Source organism: Geotrypetes seraphini, chromosome 3 (assembly GCF_902459505.1).
Source record: "Geotrypetes seraphini chromosome 3, aGeoSer1.1, whole genome shotgun sequence".
NCBI lineage: Eukaryota > Metazoa > Chordata > Amphibia > Gymnophiona > Dermophiidae > Geotrypetes > Geotrypetes seraphini.
In genome coordinates, this window is record NC_047086.1 from 280022811 (window position 1) to 280046623 (window position 23813).

General features: G+C 43.5%; 1 protein-coding gene across 5 annotated transcripts in view; it reads left to right on the forward strand.

The window, feature by feature from the left end:
• LOC117358015 (centromere protein J-like) overlaps positions 1-23813 on the forward strand; it is a 324580-nt gene that overhangs the window by 210996 nt on the left and 89771 nt on the right. For 4 of the 5 annotated variants that reach the window (XM_033939403.1, XM_033939405.1, XM_033939406.1 and 1 more), the window contains exon 14: positions 19955-20061. In XM_033939403.1, coding sequence (XP_033795294.1) covers positions 19955-20061 — 107 coding nt within the window. Of the gene's footprint in view, positions 1-19954; positions 20078-23813 lie in introns of all 5 variants that reach the window. The other variant, XM_033939408.1, reaches the window with a different exon arrangement.

Below are 23813 nucleotides of genomic sequence, written 5' to 3' on the forward strand. Positions count from 1 at the left end.
GGGTGAGACAGGCTCTCGCATCTTGTGCCAGGAAGCCCAGAAGATTTGGGCCTGGGCCACAGATCACCACCTATTCCTGAAAGTTATCTACATTCAGGGAGAACAGAATTCTTTAGCGGACAAGCTCAGCAGAATTCTCCAGCCTCACGATTGGACACTCGATCCTTTAACTCTACAGTCCATCTTCGCTCAGTGGGGCACTCCTCAGATAGACCTCTTTGCAGCTCCTCACAATCACCAGCTGCCCCTATTCTGCTCCAGACTCTACTCTCCTCACCGTCTGGCAGCGGATGCATTTCTCCTCGATTGGTCCAATCTGTTCCTGTACGCTTTCCCTCCTCTGCCTCTCATGTTACGAACCTTGTTCAAGCTCAAGAGGGAGGGAGCCACCATGATTCTGATTGCTCCTAGGTGGCCCAGGCAACATTGGTTCTCCCTTCTACTTCAACTCAGTTCCAGGGAACCTTTTCTTCTTCCACTGTTTCCTTCTCTGCTTACACAGCATCAGGAGACCCTTCTACATCCCAACCTCCAGTCTCTGCACCTGACAGCTTGGTATCTCTCGGGCTGACTTCTCATGATACTCTTTTGTCTCAGCCCGTTCGTTCCATTCTAGATGCCTCCAGGAAACCAACCACTCTGCAATGTTACCATCAGAAGTGGACACGATTTTCTTCCTGGTGTCTTCTTCATCATCTTGATCCCACTTCCCTGGCAGTGGAGCCATTGTTGGATTATCTGCTTTCTTTGTCTGACCCTGGCCTTAAGTCTACCTCTATCAGAGTCCACCTCAGTGCCATTGCTGCTTTTCATGAGCCGGTTCATGGGAAACTTCTCTCAGCTCATCCCCTGGTATCCAGGTTCATGCGGGGTCTTTTCAATGTGAAACCACCTCTTAAAGCCCCTCCTGTAATCTGGGATCTCAATGTGGTTCTTTCCGCCTTAATGAAGCCTCCATTTGAACCTTTGGCTACGACTCCTTTCAAGTTTCTCACTTGGAAAGTACTTTTCCTTATTGCTCTTACCTCTGCCAGGAGGGTCAGTGAGCTACATGCACTAGTTGCAGATCCACCTTTTACAGTCTTTCATCATGACAAGGTGGTTCTGCGTACACATCCAAAGTTTCTCCCTAAGGTTGTCTCTGAATTCCATCTCAACCAATCCATTGTTTTGCCTGTCTTCTTTCCGAAACCTCACTCTCATTCTGGGAAACAGGCTCTGCATACTTTGGACTGTAAGAGGGCTCTAGCTTACTATCTAGAGCGTACGAAACCCCACAGATCAGCTTCCCAACTCTTTTTGTCCTTTGATCCGAATAAATTAGGACGTCCTGTTTCTAAACGTACGTTGTCTAATTGGCTAGCAGCGTGCATTTCATTCTGTTATGCTCAGACTGGACTGTCACTGGAAGGTTCTGTCACGGCCCATAGAGTTCGAGCGATGGCAGCATCTGTAGCTTTCCTCCGTTCCACTCCTATTGAGGAAATCTGCAAGGCTGCTACTTGGTCCTCAGTTCATACTTTTACATCTCATTATTGTCTGGATGCATTCTCCAGACGGGATGGACACTTCGGCCAATCTGTTTTGCAAAATTTGTTTTCCTAATGGCCAACCTTCCCTCCATCCCTCTTTTTGTTAGCTTGGAGGTCACCCATCAGTCAAGAATATGCTGCCTGCTTGTCCTGGGATAAAGCACAGTTACTTACCGTAACAGGTGTTATCCAGGGACAGCAGGCAGATATTCTTGCGTCCCACCCACTTCCCCGGGTTGGCTTCTTAGCTGGCTTATCCTAACTGGGGACCGCGCGCCTCTGTCGGGCAGGAAGGCACTCGCACGTGCGCGGTGCAGCCTACTAGAACTTTCCAAGTTCTTAGAGTGCAATCACTCTAAAATTGTCCGTACCGGGGCTCCGTCGGTGCCGTCACCTATCAGTCAAGAATATCTGCCTGCTGTCCCTGGATAACACCTGTTACGGTAAGTAACTGTGCTTTCAGTTTCCTCTTTCCTATATGCATCACTTTGAGCTTGCTAACATTGGGCATCAAAATGACAGATGACATTTAGTCTTGCAAGGTCCTTTTGCAATTTTTCACAATCCTCTTGTGATTTAATAATGTTAGGAAAGAAACATAAAAATAAAAAGACAAAGGAAAAGGAAGAAGCGGGGTGGGTGGGAAAGGATAACATATCCAGAACTATGGGTCCTTAAATGTCAGAGCTGCTTCGGTCAATGGGCACAAAATTCTATATGTATGCCAATGATGATCTACTCACAGCTTTGAGTAAACTGATTGCCTGTGTAACTGCTACTCAGGAATGGGCAAACAACAACAAACTCTGCCTGAACCCAAGCAAAACAGAGATTCTTTGGGTTCCTTACACAAGTGGACAAATACCAGACTTCAAAATATCTTTTGGGAAGTATGAACTCCCCCTAAAATCATAGATCAAGAATCTCAGTATACTTATTGCTAGACTCACTCACTCTGAGCCCACAAATTCAAACAACCTTTAAAAATTCTCTATCATCTACAGCAGCTACGAAATCTCTCTCCATATATTGAAAAGGCAAGTCTGATTACAGTGGTCCATGCCATGATAACATCATGACTAGTCTATTGCAGTGCCTTGTACACTAGTCCAACCAAAAAGAGTTTGCATCAGCTACAACTAATTCAGAATTCTACAGCACAACTGATAGAAGGCTTTAAGCAGCGTGACCACATTACACCCTTCCTGCAAAAGCTACACTTGGCTGCTTGTGCCTTGCAGAGCTAAATTTAAAACTCCTAAGTTTTATTTTCAAGGTCCACAGACAAAATGGGCAAGAATACTTAAAGAGCAAACTAACTTTTTATACACCTTTGAGACCTCTGTGATCCTCTCAAGGAGCATCACTATCTATACCCTCATCAAAAGAAATAGTAGCCCCAATGCTCCAGAATTTACTCCTAGAGGGGCTACATCTAACTCTAGACTATCTCTACTTCAGGAAGCAGGTGAAAGGCTGGCTCTTCACCCTAGCCTTTAGGTTAGTTATGTATGTGAATATTGTATTCTTGTACAATACCTCTGGAATCTACACCATAGGGTTATTTATCTCTTCCAGCCTTAAAACTGTAGGGAACTCCAAACCAATTTCTAGCCATTCCCTCTGTGGCTACTCCCTCCTGGATATCGAGTTTTGTTTCCTACAGCCTTAGTTGTAGGGGCTAGTTCTTCTGCTCGTGCTTTATTTTTTTCTAAAGTTCTAGTTAATTGATTTGTTCTTGGCGCGGGTCTTGCCCTGATGCTGCGGATTCACCCTGCAGGGTAATCCTTCAGTGGGAGATTGCAGATTTTCTGAAAAGGTCTGCTTCAGGGGGGGTTACCTGTTAATATCACTGCAGTAAGCCCCCTGAACAGCCTGCAGGACAGATCAGGGCTCCGGGATCGGGAGCCAACTCTCCCCGGGTTCATCCACTAAGGATGGCGCGCGCAGGATCAGAACCTGACTGCGTACCTTCCCTGAATTATTCTGGAGGTCCGTGTAGTCACTGGAGTGACCGGGCAGGTGAGGCAGTCAGAAGCCTTGAAATCCAGTTTTCCCAGCGTCCTGAGGCAGTGGCGTACCTAGGGTATGTGGCACCCGGGGCCCATCATTTTTTGACACTCCCCCCATGTAAAAAAATATTTTTTGTAATGACCATGAAATGGAATAAATGGTCAGAATAGAAACAGGCAGTGAAAATTTTCTTATATTCCAAACATAACATAACATAAATTATGTCTGAATTGTCATGACATCAGAAGTACATATGGAGTAGTTGCAGGTGATGCTTGGGACAGTTCTGATTGTGTTAGTTCGGTTTTATGTGTTTTTTGAATAGAAGGGTTTTTATTTCTTTTTGAAGGTTTTGCAGTATGTGGTCGATGTCAATTGGTTGTAGGGTTGGGGGTCGAGTGTTGCAGCTCGAATGGCTAGGAGGTTGTCGAACAGTTTTTTTTTTCTTTTGACGTTTTTGGTTGGAGGGTGTGTGAATGGTGCGTGAGTTCTCCTATGTCTGTTTGAAGTGGATTGAATTATTTAGCTGAAGAAATTAGTTACCCCCTCATCCCACACACATTAATTCTCTTCCATTTTTGTTCCCATTATAAAAAACACTGATAAGTTCCCAGAAAAAAAAATACATTAAAATAAGAAGTGAAAACAAAGGCCCCTACAGATGAGAACATAACATAAGAATAGCCTAACTGGGTCAGACCAATGGTCCATCATGCCCAGTAGCCCATTCTCATGGTAGCCAATCCAGGACACTAATACCTGGTCAAAACCCAAAGAGTAGCAACATTCCATGCTACCGATCCAGGGCAAGCAGACACTTCCCCCATGTCTTAATAACAGATTATGGACTTTTCCTCCAGGAATTTGTCCAAATCTTTCTTAAAACCAGCTACACTATCTGCTTTTACCATAACTTCTGGCCACTTCATTTTTAAGTTTAGATCTTTCCTTTCAAACAGAGACCTTGCTAGATGTCAAATACAGCACAAGGTAACTTCACATGGACTTAGCTGTGCAGGAAATGTGAATCTCCTCATACACCCACCATATAGTGCAAAAATGTGCAAAGGTCTGTTTTTTTCTTTCGATCACTACATAGCCTAATGCCACACAAGCAGCGCTGTTACAAACATATTCTGTAGGTCAATGCTAAGGATAACAAAGTTTCCTTCCTTGGACCAGAAGGAGATAAACCACTGGAAGAGATCCCAAAACAACACCCAAAGACCCACTCAGTGTGTGAATCAGTTGAGTGGAGTGGACTAACTGGGGGGTGGAAATGGGCCCGGAGTTTGCTCAGCAGAATTTCCCAGACCACCTCTTCCTCTCAACACATTGACACGCTGCCACCATCACCACTAGGAACACCTCACTGGGTAGGCCAGCTATGCTATAAACTTTATAAAACACATTATTATATTTTCTTATAAAGCACATATTTTAACTGAACTCTCTGACATCCTCAGCCTTTCCATTCACAAAAATAGAAGGAAGATAAGTTCCCATTTCCTGCTGTTTCATGTCCCCGGCCTATACAATATTTTTTTTCTGCAGACCCTTCAAAAGTCTGACCAAATCCTCGTTTCACTTGCATTATAAAGTACTGAGGATGCCATCTCTCCCCAATCCCAGGTCCTAAAGTCTAAGACAGTAGCGCAAACTAATGCTACCAGATTCAGGAAAAAAAATTTCGATTCGATTCAGCCTATTGAATTCGTTTTTCAATTCGATTTTCCTGCCCAGTTGGGTGATTTTTTTCAAAACTCCTGGTGGGTTTTATAGCTTTTTCACCCCCTTTGGCTTCTCCTAACCACACTGGCGCTGTGGTGTAAATAAAATAAAGAAACAAAAAGGACTTTTCCTCTCTCTGTTAAATCCTAGCTCACGTTTACAGTCCAACACCAGCTCTGTCAGGATACACATTTCAAATCTGACATATTATAATCACAAAACAGAAAATAAAATTAATTTTTCTACCTTTTGTTGTCTGGTTATATTTCAAATCTTGTTGGTCCAAGGCTCTGGTTTTCTTCTGATAACTTGCTTGCCAGGGTCTCCATCTTTCTTCTTTCTGCGTGCTAACCATCCATCTGCCAACTCTGTCCTCCCTTTCCATTTCCCTCCCCTCCCCAGGAAGTCTGGTATCTTTCCTTTTTTTCATCTCCCTCCACAGATCCACCTTTTCTTAACTACCCTTTCATCCGGCATCTCTCCCTCCTTCCCCACCACCCCAGAGTCCACCATCTCTTCCTTTCTTTTCCCAATTACCCTCCTATCCAGTATCTCTATCCCTCCTCCACACCATCCTTTGTGTCCAATTTCTCTCCCTTTCAGTTCCTTCCCTCCCTAAATCTCATGGTCCATCATTTCTCTCCCTCTCCTCTATTTTCAGACCCATTATTTCTTCATCCCCCCCCAAAGTTTGGCATATGCACGTCTCTTTGAACACCCCCTTCCCTCCATGTACTTCTAAACCAGGGTCCCCCTTAAAGGTCTGCCTGTCCCCCCTTAAAGGTCTGCCTGTCCCCCCTTGAAGGCCTGTCCCCCCCCCTTGTAGGCCTGCCTGCACCCCCCCCCCTGTAGGCCTGTCCCAACCCCTTGTAGGCCTGCCCACCCCCTTGTAGACCTGTCCCCCCTTGAAGGTCTGCCTGCCCCCCCCCTTGAAGGCCTGTCCCTTCCCCTTGAAGGTCTGCACACACCCCCGAAGGCCTGTCCCCCCCCCCCTTGAAGGCCTGCCTGCCTGTCACCCCCCTCCCCCTTGAATGCCTGCCTGCCTGCCCACCCACCCCACCCTGAAGGACCGCTCGCCACCCTGGCCTCCCCGCACCACCTATGAAGCAGCACTACCTATGCTCACGGCCTTGCCGTTCAGTCCCCACCACCCCCGAAGGACCGCTCGCCCCACTGACCTTCCTGCACCACCTATGAAGCAGCCGCAGCAGGATCGCAACGTCAGCTATCCCTGCGCTGCTTAGGCACTGCTTCCTGCACCGCGTTCCCGCCCCTCCTCTGACGTCAGAGGAGGGGCGGGACCGCGGCGCAGGAAGCAGTGCCCAAGCAGCTCAGGGATAGCTGACCTCGCGATCCTGCTACTTGCTGCTTCACAGGTGGTGCAGGAAGGTCAGTGGGGCGAGCGGTCCTTCGGGGGTGTGGGGGGACTGAACGGCAAGGCCGGGAGCACCCCTTCAGGGCTGGCACCCTGGGCGGACCGCCCCCCCCCCCCCCCCCTTGGTACGCCACTGTCCTGAGGTAATAGATCTACATGCTTGCTTGTTAGCTTGCCTGCCATTTCTGTTCATTGCAGCACAACCACAGTGAGTACACTGTATGCTCTGTGATGGGGCCAGGGGTAGGCCTAGCGCTGGCAACCCAGCTCCCTTCCCTGACGTAAGTATTAGCGCTCTTTAGAAGAGCACTCTGGAATAAGCACAGCAGAGAAAAAGAAAAGGAAAAAACCCCCACCTTCCACCAATAATTGTCAGTTCCAAGTTTTATTATCCAGTTCAATTGCACTGGTTCTAATACAGCCTCACTGGCTGATGATGCTTGGAAAAGATTTATCACAAACAAAAGTTCTCTTTTACAACAAGTCCTTGCTTCAATCAGGAAAGAAAAAAAACATCAAAACATTTCCTTTTTAAACTGGGTTTCTTTCTCATAGTTCTGCTGCCATGCTTTGCACAGTTCTGGGCAGCATTCTGGTTTCAAGAACTTGTATACAAAAGCCCTTGAGGACCAGCCAGCCCTGGGCTTTAGCTCCATGCCTTCTAGGCTTGGCACAATTACTGTATTGAGCCAACTGTTTCTTCAGGAAGTTCTTCCCACCTGACTGCCTGAAGTGTGAATATCCCACTGACCCTTCTTATTTCTGGGCAGTGGGCTGGGAACCATCCACCCTTGTTTTAATGGTCTAAGATTCCCCTCCCAAAAGTTCCCACTATCAGGGATGTGAAATGTTAGGTCACTGAATCCACTCCGGGCTTTATTTTTCCTTCTAAGGTTAGTTAGCATTACCCATCCCCCACTCAATATGCTTTGCTTGCATACAAGGATTCTGGTTTAATTTCTGTTGCTAATCAATCCTCACATTCACACATCAAACTCTCATTCATTATACAGTCCCACATAAGGACAGAAATGTTATAGAACAAACTTTCATTCCCTTCCCTCACACAGTACCTTACTGACTCATGCTGCATTCAGACATATAGTCTAAGGCTTCTGGGCTGCAGTCCATTTCATTCCCCTCAGAGATATATCCCTCTACTTCCATAAGAGACTCCTCACTCTCTGAAGCTGGGTACAAGCTATCCTTTGGAGCAGCATTTGGCCAGCCCTGCTCAGGGAGCTTTTCCCTTCCAATTAGCCTGTTTGGAAAGCAAAGTTTTATCAGCATGGCAATGCTGTGGGACTGGAGGTTTCTTAGCAGAAGGTAGTAAGACAGAGCTCCTAGCCTTCAGTTCCCTGTTCTGTGAGGAATGTCTTTCCCTCCAGGTTCCTGATTGCCTGCCTCTGTTCTAAGCTGGCCTTGATTTATTCTGCTGTGGAACTTTCACTGGTGCTCTAGCCACATTCTGCCTGTCAGCTCCATCCCTTTCCTTAACCCTTGCTGTGTCAGATTACCTGGCCAGAGGTTTTACAGGAGAATTAACAGATGATTTATAAAAGGGATTATAGTGACTTGGAACAGGTATTCTGTTCTTCCCTGCCATCCCTTCTCTGTTCTGCCTTGCCTGTCTGATCTTAGCACTAGGAACAGAGTTAATGGGCAGCTTCCTTGGCTTAGGAATAGGCACATTTTCTTTAGGGACAGGGTTTAAAACAGATTTTGAACAAGTGGCAGGGGCTTCCCTTTCACAACATGTTTGTGGTGGTTATTTGGGGGATCTTTAAAAGTGCTTTTTGGGTGTTTTCTTTGTATGCCCTACCCCTCCCCACCTGTAAAAATGCAAAATCACCATTTCCCCAGGTTCTCTGTGTTTTCCCCAGGCTATTTTAGGCAAAATCGGCACCCGCAGCAGCCATCTTAAATTTTCTTTAAATTTTTCAAAAGTATATTTTTTGTACTTAGGAGCTTCTTTATTGCTCCAAACTTGATGTAAGGCCTCCTCAAGACAGGATGGCATGGATTCATGCCTTAAATGCAGCGGGTGGCTGGCGGTTTCACAGCCATGTATCATGTGGGCCGCGAGGGGGACGTGCGCGGATTCCACACTTACCTCCTCTGGAGAGGCCCCCCTTGACTCCACTTCTACTGGAGATGCGATTGGCGCGTCCGGTGTCTCTAAAAAGGTTGCAGAGGGCGTTTCAGTGAAATGCAAGTGGTCTGGTGATTCTTTTTCAAAGGCCTTGCTGAGCAGATTGCCCTTTAAACATCTGCTTTTGTTTGGCCAGGGTCTGGATGACTTCATGGCCAGTGTACAGGACCGTAAGCCAAAGGTTCTGCTAGGCTCTAAGCCTCGTCCGGCTGGGGGTTCGGGACGGCCAGATTTTCATCCCTACCGGCACCTGCACTAGTACGCAGGGCCCTCTGCTTCAGGCCCAAGATTCGGAACTTCATCCAGACCCTGGTTTGGGGGTCCGGCCTGACAGCAATCTTCCAACAAACATCCTCCTGCCCCCTCTAAAAAGCAGTTCTGATGCCAGGCCTATGGCACATCTCCCTCGTATCGGGGGGGCGATTTTCGGCCTTCCTGACAGAGTGGCAGAGGGTGACTTCAGACCAGTGGGTCCTGGAAGTCCTTAGAGAAGGACTCAGATTGGAGTTTTACCAACCCCTGTCGGTTTCTTCCTGGCTTCGCCCACAGGACAGCCAGAGAGAGCCTGAGCCATGCGGGCCACTGTTCGCAAACTGCTAGCTCTGGCAGCAATAGAGCCTGTTATAGTGGACAACTTGGGCTCAGGGAGATACTCGATCTACTTCATCGTTCCGCAGAAAGGCTCAGAAGATTGGAGACCTATTCTGGATCTAAAGGCGGTAAATGCTCTCCTGCGAGTTCCGCATTTCCAGATGGAAATGGTGCGCTCCGTATTCGCGACAGTAGCGCCTGGGAAATTCTTGGCTTCCCTGGATCTCATGAAAGCATACCTCCACATTCCCAATTTTCGGGAGCATAGGAGGTTTCTCCAGTTCTATGTGCTGGGTAGGCACTTCCGGTTTGCAGCGCTACCTTTCGGTCTGGCTTCCATGCCCAGAACCTTCACCAAGGTCATGGTGGTTGTAACTGCGCACCTATGCTCGCAGGGTGTCCTAGTCCATCCCTACTTGGATGTCTGGCTGATCAGAGCCTCCTCGCTGTCAGAGGGGCGCAGGGCAGTTCGTCAAATGGTCCGACTGATGGAGCATCTTGACTAGATGATCAACCTGAACAAGAGCCACCTTGAGCCGACGCAGGAATTTGAGTACCTGGGAGTCTGGTTTCACACGGCCAGGAACCAGGTATTCCTCCAGGTTCCCAGGAAGTTCAAGTTAAGGAGTTCCATTTAGGCCATATTGGCAGTTTCGGCCCCAACGGCCTGGCAGTTTCTACAGGTCCTAGGTCTCATGATGGTGACCATAGATATGATGCCGTGGACCAGAGCACAGCTTTGACCACTTCAGCAGTCTCTCTTGGCTCCATGGAATCCCCAGTGGGATTCTCTGTGTTTCGTTTCCTTAGACGGTGGCAGCCCGCAGTAGAATGATGTGGTGGTTGAATCCGGTGACTCTGGTCAGAGGGCTTCCTCTGAGAGTCTTAAACTGGGTGATTCTGACGACAGATGTGAGTCTGTCTGGCTGGGGAGCAGTTTGCAGGTCTGTCCTAGCACAAGGCCGGTGGTCTGCTTTGGAGAGCAGATGGTCAATCTATCGCCTAGAACTGGTGGTGATCTGACTGGCCTTGTTGCCATTTCAGAAGTGTCTCCATCGTCAAACTGTCTGAGTGTTCTCAGACACTGCAAAGGCGGTATCCTATGTCTACTGACAGGGAGGCACAAAGAATCCTTTAGTGAGCCTGGCAGCTCTTTTCCTGGGCAGAAAAGCATCTAGTGGCATTGTCTGTCGCTCACGTGGCGGGTGTCATCATGTCCAGGTAGACTTTCTAAGTCGGCAGACTCTGGACCCGGGGAATAGTCCCTGTCCAGGAGAGCGTTCGACTCCATAGTTCGACAGTGGGGCCATCTAACCTTCGATCTGATGGAGTCTGCCGGGAGGTCGGTAGTGAAGGGTTGGACGCCCTGGTACAGCCTTGGCCCCAGGGGGAGCTTCTTTATGTCTTCCCCCGTGGCCCATGTTAGGGTGCGTTCTGCACTGGGTGGCCTCTCACAGGGGCCTGGTGATCCTGGTGACCCTGGACTGGTCCAGCAGACCGTGGTTCACAAACCTGGTGTGGTTGAGCATGGAGAGGGGTCTGCGACTTCCCTGCTGCTCATGTAGGGCCCCATAGCGCTCCCAGATCTGGACCACTTTGGTCTAATGGATTGACTCTTGAGCATGCGGCATTGACAGCTAGGGGCTATTCGTCTGCAGTCATTGCTAAGTTCCTACAGAGTAAGCAGAAATCCTCTGTGTCAAACTATGCAAAAGCCTGTAGGTATTATCAGGCTTTGTGTGAGAGGGTTCAGGTGGATCCCTTGGCTCAGGTCCTGGACTTCCTGCAACATGGCATCAGGAAGAGACTTGCAGATTGTTTGCTCCATGTTCAGATTGCGGGACTCTCATGTTTGGGTCCTGCTGCTTTCAGGGGTTCACTGGCATCTCTCCCAGACATCCGCTTCTTGCAGGGGGCAGAGAGCCTGAGGCCTCCTTTGCAACTGCCTTGTCCAATGTAGCATTGGAACTTGGTTTTCCACTCATTCGCTTGTCCACCCTATGAACCTATGGGTCAAATCTCTCTGTAAGATCTTACACCAGATCACAGGCAAGACAAGTCGAAAGGGACACAAGAGGGAAGGAAATCCAAGAAAGGAACAGGCCGCAAACTCAAGTGTATGTATACGAACACAAGGAGCCTAAGGAATAAGATGGGTGAATTAGAAGCTATGGCACAAAAAGATAAACATGGACATCATCGGCATCACGGAAACATGGTGGATTGAGAAAAACGTCTTGGACACTGTGCTACCGGGATACAAACTATACCGCAGAGACGGAGTGGCTTAAAAGGTGGGGGCATTGCCATATACGTCAAAGAGGAGAGAACACGCCACAACAGATGGATAATTAAAGTCTCTATGGGTCAAAATTCCGGGAACAATTGGACTGGAAATGAAGATCGGCATCTACTACCGACCCCAGGGCAGTCCGAAGAAATTGATGGAGAAATGACAGACAAGATTAAATGCAACTGCAAGGGAGGCAACGCAGTTATCATGGGTGACATTAGCTATCCAGGGATAGACTGGAACCTAGGCACCTCCGGCTGCACTAGGGAGACCATTCCTGGATGCTGTAGGCGATTGCTTCCTGGAAGAACTTGTCAAGGAAAATGCAAGAGGAAATGCAATTTTGGTCTTAATTCTAAATGGACTGCGAAGACTGGCACAAGGTGTAGAAGTAAAAGGGACGCTGGGAAACAGTGATCACAACATGATTCGCTGTGACCTGGATGCAGGGGTGAAACATCGGTCCAGAATGACAACTACTGGTCGCCATACATGAAGAAGGACACGGTACTACTCGAAAGGGTCCAGAGAAGAGCGACTAAAATGGTTAAGGAGTTGAAGGAGTTGCCATACAGTGAGAGACTGGAGAAACTGGGCCTCTTCTCCCTTGAAACGAGGAGACTGAGAGGGGACATGATTGAAACCATTCAAAATACTGAAGGGAATAGACTTAGCAGATAAAGATAGATTGTTCACCCTCTCCAAGATAGGGAGAACGAGAGGGCACTCTCTAAAGTTGAAAAGGGATAGATTCCGTACAAACGTAAGGAAGTTCTTCTTCACCCAGAGAGTGGTAGAAAACTGGAATGCTCTTCCGGAGTCTGTTATAGGGGAAAACACCCTCCAGGGATTCAAGACAAAGTTGGACAAATTCCTGCAAAACTGGAAAATACACAGGTGAGGCTGGACTCATTTAGAGCACTGGTCTTTGACCTGGGTGCCGCTGCATGAGCAAATTGCTGGACTAAACTAAACTAAACCTTAAGTTTATATACCGCATCATCTCCACAGATGTTGTAGAGCTCAGCACGGTTTACAAGAACTTAAAATATAGGAAGAGAAGGAAAAAAAAAAGACACGATGGACCACTGTTCTGACCCAGCAGCGGCAATTCTTATGTTCTTAAACCACTGGGAGGTCTCTCCAAGTGCCGCCCCGGACATCCTGTATTCATACATGAGATTTTTGTTATCAACATGCATCACTTTACACTTATCCACGTTGAGCCTCATTTGCCATGTCGATGCCCATTTCTCGAGCCTGATTATGTCATGTTGCAGATCTTCACAATCCCCCTGTGTCTTCACTACTCTGAATAACTTCGTATCGTCCACAAATTTAATCACCTCACTCGTCATATCAATGTCCAGATCGTTTATAAAGATGTTGAAGAGCATGGGTCCAAGCACCGAGCCTTGTGGCACCCCACTGGTGACACTCTTCCAGTCTGAGTATTGTCCATTTACCGTTTAAATTTAGGTACGTTCCCTTCCCTAGTAGGCTCACAATTTCAATGGTTATACCTGGGGCAATGGAGAGTTAAGTGACTTGACTAGAGTCACAAGAAGCTACAGTGGGAACTGAACTATGTTCCCCACGTTCTCAGCCTATTGCACTAACACATAGGCCAGTACTAATTAATGCCTTAAATGTAAAGATTCCTTTTAAGAACATTTGTCCCATATATTCAAGTATATGTGGTACTCTTAACTAGTTTGCACCTCACTTGCCCTGTATTAAATCTTTGATTCAGATTCATCTGTTTTTACCCCCTGAATTCTGTTGTTTAACGGTTCTTCCCTTCTATTCCTTTTTACATATTACTTTAATTCATTTAGATATCATTTACATAGATTGTGCTCCTGTCTGTAAAGTTAGGAATTTCTATAAAATATTCTACATGCTTCTCTCCTCTGCACTCCTTCCTGCCCTCCATAGTCTTCCCTACCCTCTTCTAACTCCTTCCTCTATAATGTCGCCTAGAGCTTGTATAGGTATGTGCAATGCACAAATGGAAGAAATAAAATTAATAAAATAAAATAAATATGCTCATTATGGGAATATGAGAGTAATTTAATAAAATAATTTCATATAAAAGTAATGCTATAATATAATGTTGGATATTATTTTTTTTTCCAAATCTTTATTCATTTTCATTTCTTACAACAAGTGTACAATAAAATATCAATTAGATCATACAAATCACTTGAAAATCTAATCAAACATCAGCATAAATATATAAATAAAAACCCCTCCCCTTCCCATCCCTTCCAACAATAGTATTAAATTCATTCAATATTACATATATTATAAACAAAAATAGGAAAAATTATAACTCTAAATACCCTCCCTCCCTTCTAACTATGTTATGTTATGTAAGAAGGTGTCTAATCATTACAAAATGCTATCAATGGCCCCCAAATCTTCTTAAAATTATTATAATTCCCCTTTTGTAAAGCAATTATTCTTTCCATTTTATATATATGGCATAGTGAGTTCCACCAAAAGGTGTAATTGAGTCTGGTATAATCTTTCCAGTTTCTAGTAATATGCTGAAATTTGGTTTCTCAATCTCATAGAAGTACCAAATAAAACTGTATCATAGGATAGGGCTACATGGTTTTCTAGTAGAGAATTAATTTGGGACCAAATTGATTTCCAAAAGGCATTGATACAAGGACAGAAAAAAATTAAATGATCTAAAGTCCCTGCTTCCAGATTACAGTGCCAACATCTATTAGACTTAGAGCTATCTAACTTTTGTAAATGAACTGGGGTCCAAAAAGCTCTATGCAACAAAAAGAACCAAGTTTGTCTCATAGATGCAGACACTGTACATCTCATTCTCCAAGACCAAATACGTGGCCATTGAGATGCAGAAATTTGGTGCTTGATCTCAATGCTCCAAATGTCTCTAAGACCAGTTTTTTGGTTTTTATTCAAATAGCCATATAACAATTTATACCACAGTGCGGCTTGATGACCCAAGAAATCCGCCTGAAAGCAAAGGAATTCCAAACTATACTGATTATCAAGATCTTTCCTTCCAGGGAACCCCTCCTGAATAGCCTGCTTCAGTTGCAACCATTTAAAACTTTTTGACTTATTTAAACCATATTTATGTTGCAACTGTGAAAAACTAAGCAGTGTACCATTTGAAATAACATCATTCAAAGTTCGTATACCTGCAATAATCCAATGCTTCCAGACGATTTGAAATCCGCCAATTTTAATCTTGGAGTTTAGCCAAATGGATTGATTTAATGATTTAGAAATTGGATTAGGTGATAAATTGCTAACATAACATAAAGTTTTCCAGGTATCTATCAAAATTCTATTTTCTTTATACTTTCTAGGCATTTTTATACTAATAAGATGAGAAAGATGCAAAGGAAACATGAGTCGCCAATCTAAATACAGCCAATCTGGGACAATTTCCATGAGCTCTGGGAGGACCCAATACATACCCTGACGTAAAATATAGGCTTGATGATACCTATAAAAATTTGGAAAATTTACCCCACCTTCCACAATTGACTTTTGTAGAGATACTAAAGCAATTCTAGGCCTTTTACCCAGCCAAACAAATTTTATAAGAATACCATTTAACTTTTTGTAAAAGGACCCCTGAAAAAAAACTGGTATCATACTCATTTGATAACAAACCACAGGCAATATCATCATTTTAATAGTTTGGACTCTCCCCCACCAAGAAAGATGTAAAGGATTCCATTGCTCACACATCTCTGTTATTTTTCTTAATAAAAGTTTTTCATTCTCCTTCACTGTGTCCTCTATTGTGTTTTTAATAGTAATACCTAAGTATTTTAATCCATCTTCTTTCCAAACAAATGAGAATGATTCAAATAATCCTTTGGTACAATGGACATTAAGAGGAAGAACTTCAGATTTACTCCAATTGATCTTATATCCTGAAAACTTTCCAAATTTCTCTATCAATTCAAGTAAGCATGGAATGGTAGTTTCTGGGTTTCTCAAATAAAGCAGTATATCATCCGCATAAGCAGAGAGTTTATATTCCCAATTCGAATAAGGAATACCTTGTATCCCCTTTGCCTGATTAATGGCTAATAACAAGGGTTCTAAAACAACATCAAAAAGCAAAGGAGACAAAGGACAACCCTGTCTAACTCCCCCTTTGCAAGTTAAACCAATCTGATAAATTATTATTAATGTATAATCTTGCACCAGGAGAGCTATACAGCGTCTGAATCATTTGAATAAAACCAGAACCTATACCAAACCACTCTAATGTCTGATACATAAAAGTCCATTCAACTCGATCAAAGGCTTTCTCCACATCCAAAGAAACTAAGAAAGCCGAATCATTCATATTTTTTGTTAAATTTAAAGTATGAAAAGCCAATCTAGTATTATTAGAAGAATGTCTCTTCGCAACAAATCCTGTTTGGTGCACATCAATAATAAAAGGGAGAGCTTTATCCAATCTTGAAGCCAATATCTTAGCAAAAAGTTTTCCATCTACATTTATTAACGAGATAGGCCTGTAGTTTGAAACCAAAGTAGGATCTCTATTTGGCTTTGGTAAAACAATTGTTAACGACTCTGCCATAGTACCTTTAATACAACCTTTAGTCAGTTGATATTGATATAAATTTAGTAAATATGGTAAAAGGTTATTTTGAAATTATTTATAGAACTCTACTGTAAAACCATCACCACCTGGAGCGGATCCAACTCTAAGAGACTTCAACGCTGTTTCTAATTCTTTTAGAGATATAGGATCTTCTAAACTTCTTTTTATATGTTCAGGAACCTTTGGTCCATCAATTAAATTAAAAAATTCTAAACCATCTTTTACCCTATCCTCATAAGGCTCAGAAGAATACAGATCTTTATAAAACTTTAGAAATTGTTTTAAAATATGTTCAATTTTAGTATGTATTTCTCCTTTTTCATCTTTTATTGCAATAATTTTTGTTTTTCTTTTCTTTGCCTTAAGATAATTTGCCAGTAATCTTCCCGCCTTATTTGAGTTTCCATAATACTGAGTTTGCTGAGAAAACAAATCCTTCCTTACAAATCTAGAAGACAACTCATTATATTTAGCTTTTGCTTTTAATAAAGCTTGTAGGGAATTTTGCTCCCATCTATCAACTAATTTATTTTCCAAATATTTAATTTCTTTCTCCAAATCATAAAATTGTTTTTTAAATTGTTTTCTAATATATGCCGAATATGAAATAATATTACCTCTCATGGTAGCTTTAAATGCATCCCATATCATTTCTACACTAACATCATCAGAGGCATTAATTTGAAAAAATTCAATCATTTTCAATTTAAATTCGTCAAGGAACTTTGAATCCGCAATCAAAGTATTATCAAATCTCCAAATAGGTTTACAACCATTTTGTTCATCAGATAGTAACTCAATCCAAACACCACCATGATCAGACAAAATGATAGGATTTTAAGAGAAAATGGGATACTCACGTGGGATCTTTAAGGGAGTAAATTCAGGGGAGGGGATACTTGGAATGGGCAGACTTGGTGGGCTATAGTCCTTTTCTGCTGCTTTTTTCTATGTTTCTATGATGGCTTTTGTTACATTCTGGACTATTTGATTTGAAACAAAAATATAATCTATTCTTGAAAAGGACTTATGGACCTGTGAACAAAAGGAAAATTCCCGATCATTAAAATGAAGAATACGCCATATATCAATTAAATTACAAGATTATACCAAATTATCCAACCCTAATGATTTCATAATTTTACTTGGTTTTTTATCAATTATTGGATCCATAACAGCATTGAAATCTCCAGCCACTATTAAATTAGAAGTAGCCAGTGGGAGTAATAATTGTTGTAAATTTCTAAAGAATTCTGTTTGATTCATATTTGGGGCATAGATATTGAACAAATCAAGGGTAGTATTTCCCATGCTCATTTTGACATGTACCCACCTACCTAAAGGGTCCGAATCAATCATTTGAAAATTGGCTGTACATTTTCTATTAACTAATATAGCAACCCCAGCTTTTTTACCAATTGCTGGAACAAAAAAACTTTTATAAACCCAACCCTCTTCAAATTTCCTAGATTCTAGTATGGACAGGTGTGTCTTTTGAATACAGTATAAATCAGCATTTTGCTTTTTTAGGAAAGTTAACATTTTCTTTTTTTAACCTGATGATTAAGGCCATTGACGTTTAAAGAAAAGATCTTAATCTCCATCTTTCATATGCAAATACCAATAATGATAATTAAAATTATTCAATTTGAAATAATTAGACACCAATACGCATATAATATCTAGTGACATATGAAATTGATTTCTTACATCCCCATCCTTCCCTACCTTCTTATCCCTAATAGTAAATAACCCCCCCCCCTTTATCCCTCCCCTTCCACCCACAGAAATTGCTAGCCTTGGAACACACATGGAATTGGTAACTGCAATACCCCCCCCCCAGGCAACATTTAATCACATTTTCTTCTCCCCAAAAAATACATAACAATATGTTCATAATACATTATGAGACAAGTAATCATTAGAAGTATCTTTTGTAATAATGCATTCTTACCTATTATCCTAAAGAAATCTTTATATAGATTTAATTATAAATTATTTCATTATAGCTAGATTACCATTTCATATGATATCAATTGATCCTTCTAATACCCTTTAGACAGAATTATATTTAATCAACTTTTATTATAAAAATTCCTCAGTCAATATGTTACTATTAAATAATTGAAATTTCCAGAATTTCATGAGTAATCTATAAAGATTATCCATGACCAACCCAGAATGCAACAATATTAACTTCTTTTCTCTAATACTGCCATCAATTTAATCAGACATAGTAAACTATCTTCTCATTTAATTAAGATATCCATAAACCACCACTAGTGTGATAAATTATTATATTCAATTTCATCAAAATATCATCAGCAATTTATATTTAGCAATAAAACATAACTGATGCAAGTAACATAAACTGTACTTGTTGAAAATTAATAAATCAGAACAGAAATATCATTACATTTTGAACCAAACTAAAAATCAAATTAAGTGCATCTCAATCTTTCACTTTCATCCCTTTTTCCTTTTCATTCTTCTTTTCTTCTCAATCTTCTGTTCTTCTCTCACAATCTTCATTTCTTATCTTCATAGGAAGAGATTGCATTTAAAAAGACATTGGCTCAGTACTTGTCAAGAAATCTTTTAACTTTTCCGGTTCATCAAAGTACAGGGACTTATTTCCATTTGATACCCTCATTCTTGCAGGAAAATACAGTCCATATTTGAGACCCTTTTCTTTCAAATGTGGCCTCAGTTGAAGAAACTGTTTTCTTATGTCCGCAGTATGCTTTGCAAAATCTGGAAAGAATAGCAACTTTGAACCTTTATAGTTTAAATTTCTGTCAGCTTTAGCCAAATTCAAAATCTCTAAAGCCTGCTGGAATCTTAAGACCTTGAATATTAAAGGTCTTGGCTTCACTTGGCTAGCTGACCGTTTGTATGGAATTCTGTGTTCACATTCTATCTCCAGGGGATGTTTTGAATTTAACTGCAGTAACTTTGGTAAAAGGTTTTCCAGGAACTGCACAGCATTTTCCCCTTCCAAATTCTCAGCCAAACCAATAATTTTCACATTCTTCCTTCTTCCACGATTCTCATAATCTTCAAGTTGCTTCTTTAAGTCTTTAATATCCTTACTGTCAGCTTTACATTGCACCACAGTGATTTCCAACTGCTCCACTTTGTTTTCCAGTGTCAACATTCTCTGACTGGCAATCTCCATCTGCTTGTTAATATTTACTACCTCCTCTTTCACTTCAGCGATCCCGCCTGCATTATCCAGAAGCATTTGTCTCAGGCTCTGAAATTCAGCCATCATTTCACTCCTGTCTAGCACATCAACGGTTTCAGCAAGGAGAGGCACCTTCGACGGCGTGCATGGGGCTTGTTTCATCCTCTTAGCGGATCCCCCTGCCACGAAGGCAGAATCTATTTTCACGTGACGCGTAGCCGCCATACTCCCCAATACTTTAACAATATATTTGCTTAAAAAAAAATGTGACGTACTATTTATATTCACAGCGAGTCACCTGGGTTTAAGGAGCTCCACGATTACACTGCCATCTTGTGTGCTGCCAAGCCACACCCCTCATAATGTTGGATATTAAAATAGAAAATACTGCATGCCCTAGGCTGTTTGCAAAAATTATTCATGCATTTATACTTATATTTGCTATTTTGCCTTACCTTGCAGGCAGACATTCATCAAACTCAAGTAGCTCAGAAGATATTTTACTTCACTCTATTAGGAAGGAAGGTGTTTCTGGTGGCACTTTCCACAGTAACAGTGAAGAAACTCAGGTACAAAAGAAACAAGGTATCCGCTAAACTGCAGATCACAGCCCTTACATGCTTCATTTGTGGAATTCATTTGGAAGTCTTTTAAACATTTGTCTAGATCTGTATACCTAATTCTTAGTTTATATGGTTTAAATATTTATTTGATGCCCTAAATTAGACCAACACACCATATAAGTTATGGATAGCTAAGTCCATATGGGTATCTGAAACATTGAAAGATGAAGTTACTTTCACAAGGTCTCAATGAACACCAGTGTGAGGTTCAGGAGTTCAGCACTTGTCTACTAATTCCTAGCTGATTACTGTATATACTCGAATATAAGCCAAGTTTTTGGGCCCAAAAATGGGGGTCTCGGCTTATATTCGGGCCATTGACTACCTGCCTCCTTCCTGGACCTATTGCAAGCCTCCAAAGGGTCTGCCGCAAGACCTGGTGGTCCAGCGGTGGGCTGGGACATGAGGGATCCCCTCGTCTCCCATCTCAGCCAAATCCAAAACCCACCTCCCCCGCGCACCCCCTGACTCCTCAGCGGCCTCATAGTAGGTGGGACAGGAGGAATCCCTTCTGCCTTGTGTGCCTGCAGAAATTGACAACCACACCTCCCTCCCATCTCCCCCATGTACCTTTCAGGTCCCTGGTAGCCAGCCAGGAACTGGAACTCGCAAGAACTCACAGCAGCCAATCAGCCAGCGTATTCAAATGGAGCAGGAGGGCAGGAAGATCGCTCCAACTCTGTGCACTGGCTGGCTACCAGGGACCCGAAAGGTACGTGGGGGAGGTGGGAGGGAGGTATGCTTGTCAATTTTGACAGGCACAGGAGGCAGAAGGGATTCCTTCTGTCACTCTCACTGCAAGGCCACCGAGGAAACGGGAGATGCACAGGTTTTGGGGGGGATTCTGCTGGGATGAAAGACAGGGGATCCCTCATTTCCCGGCCCACCGCTGGACCATTGGGGCCTGCAAGGCATCTGGAGGGAGGGAGATGGGTAAGGGGGACAGATTGCAGAGCCTGGCAGGGAGTGAAGGGGACTAGGTACAGAGCCTGGCAAGGGAGGGAGTGAGGGAGGGGCACTGGGTGCAGATCCTGCCAGGGCAGAGCACTTGAATATTAAGCCCCGTCTTATATTCGAATCAACCATTTTTACTTCTTTTTTGGGAGAAAAATAGGGGTCTCGACTTATTTGGATCGACATATATTCAACTATATGTGGCACTCTTAACTAGTGCACCTCACATGCCCAGTATTAAATCTTTGATTCAGATTCATTTGTTTTTGTGGGGGTGAGTGGGGCTTTGTAAGAAACTGCTGATAATCTAGATTCTATTCTTTTTTTAATCCACAACTTCCTTTTGCCCTTATGAGTTTCCAGTTAATATTATAATCCAACCACTCAGGTGTCAATCGTTTACCCCACGATAGATCCAAGACTGTCAACTAATTTTTCACAGGGTATACAATAATTGTTTTTTGAAAATTTCAACAGTGGTTCAAAAAGCATATCATTTTGGCTATTGGCTTCAGTAGTGACACTTAGTACTCAAATAGTCTCATTGCATTAAAATTTAAACACCCACCTCCTCATCAGCCTTCAACCTTTCTGTATAAATAATTTTTCTAACAATAATTATGGATAGCATTAGCTGCATTAGCCAGTTAATATGGCATCTTAACAGTTTACAGTAAATGTTAACCACATAAGATGGGAGGTAGAGCATGACACGGGGAAAAAATCTGTCGCCGTTGCTGCACCGTCCCCGGCCCACCGTCCCCTTCACCGCCCAGTTACCGTCACCGCCATCCCATTCATCGCCCCATCACCGTCACTACCATCCCATTCACCGCCCCATCACCGTCCCCGCACCATCCATACAAGTCTCAGTACTGCATAAGAACATAAGCAATGCCTTTGCTGGATCAGATCTGAGATCCATCGTGCCCAGCAGTCCGCTCACGCGGCGGCCCAACAGGACCAGGACCTGTGGAGTAATCCTCTATCTATATCCCTCTATCCCCTTTTCCAGCAGGAAATTGTCCAATCCTTTCTTGAACCCCAGTACCGTACTCTGTCCTATTACGCTCTCTGGAAGCGCTTTCCAGGTGTTCACCACACGTTGGGTAAAGAAGAACTTCTTAGCATTCGTTTTGAATCTGTCCCCTTTCAACTTTTCTGAATGCCCTCTTGTTCTTTTATTATTCGAAAGTTTGAAGAATCTGTCCCTCTCTGCCCTTCATGATCTTATAAGTCTCTATCATATCCCCTCTAAGTCTCCTCTTCTCCAGGGAAAAGAGACACAGTTTCTCTAATCTCTCAGCGTATGAAAGGTTTTCCATCCCCTTTATCAGACGCGTCGCTCTCCTCTGAACCCTCTCGAATAACGCCATGTCCTTCTTAAGGTAAGGCGACCAATATTGGACGCAGTACTCCAGATGCAGACGCACCATCGCCCGATACAATGGCAGGATAACTTCTTTCATTCTGGTTGTAATACCCTTCTTGATTATGCCTAACATTCTGTTTGCCTTCTTAGCTGTCGCTGCGCACTGTGCCGTCGGCTTCATTGTCATGTCCACCATTACCCCCAAGTCCCTTTCTTGGGTACTCTCATTTAATAACATCCCTCCCATCGTATAGTTGTACCTCGGGTTTCTGTTTCCCATATGTAATACTTCACATTTATCAACGTTGAACTTCATCTGCCATCTCGTCACCCATTCCCCTAGTTTGTTCAAGTCCCTTTGCAATTCTTCGCAGTCCTCTTTAGTCTGAGCTCCACTAAATAGTTTGGTATCGTCTGCAAATTTTATTATTTCGCACTTCGTCCCTGTTTCTAGATCATTTATGCAATATTTAGCTTATTCCTTCCTTATAAATCAAAGTTCTGGCTGCTGAACTGGAGAAAGAGATGTTCAGCTGGCAGGGCTTTATTTATACATTTTTATCAACACAACTAATATACTACTTTATCCTGAAGAAAAAAGAAAAAGAAATAGAATTTTTTTTTCTACCTTTGTTGTCTGGTTTCTGCTTTCCTCATCTTCTCATTCAATTCCTTCCATCCACTGTCTGTCTTCTCTCTGCGTCTTCCATTTGCTCTGTTACTGTGCCTCTCCCTTTCTACCCCCCTTCCAAATTGGTCTAGCACCCATCTTCTTCCCTCCGCTCCCCCCATAGTCTGGCATCTCTGTCTTCTTCCCTGCCAGCATCTTCTCCCCACTTTCTTCCCCATTTCCCTTCAACGTCTTCTCCCACTCTGTCTTCCCCATGTCCTTTCAGTGTCCTTCTCCCCCTCTGTCTTCCCCATGTGCTTTTAGCGTCCTCTACCCCCCTCTGTCTTCCCCATGTGCATTCAGCGTCCTTCTCCCTCTTGTCTTCCCCATGTCCTGTCAGTGTCCTTCTCCCCCCTCTGTCTTCCCCATGTCCTTTCAGCGTTCTTCTCCCCCCCTCTGTCTTCCCCATGTCCTTTCAGCGTCCTTCTCCCCCCCTCTGTCTTCCCCATGTGCTTTCAGCGTCCTTCTTCCCCCTTCTGTCTTCCCCATGTGCTTTCAGTGTCCTTCTCCCCCCTCTGTCTTCTCCATGTGCTTTCAGCATCCTTCTCCCCACTCTGTTTTACCCATTTCCCTTCAGCATCTTTTCCTCTCCATCCCACATTTTCTCCTCCCTGCCCCTTACCTTCATGGCGCTTTCACCCCACCTCCCCCCCGGACAACAGGCCCAGTCCGACAAACCTCCCTGCCCTTTACCTGTGGCTG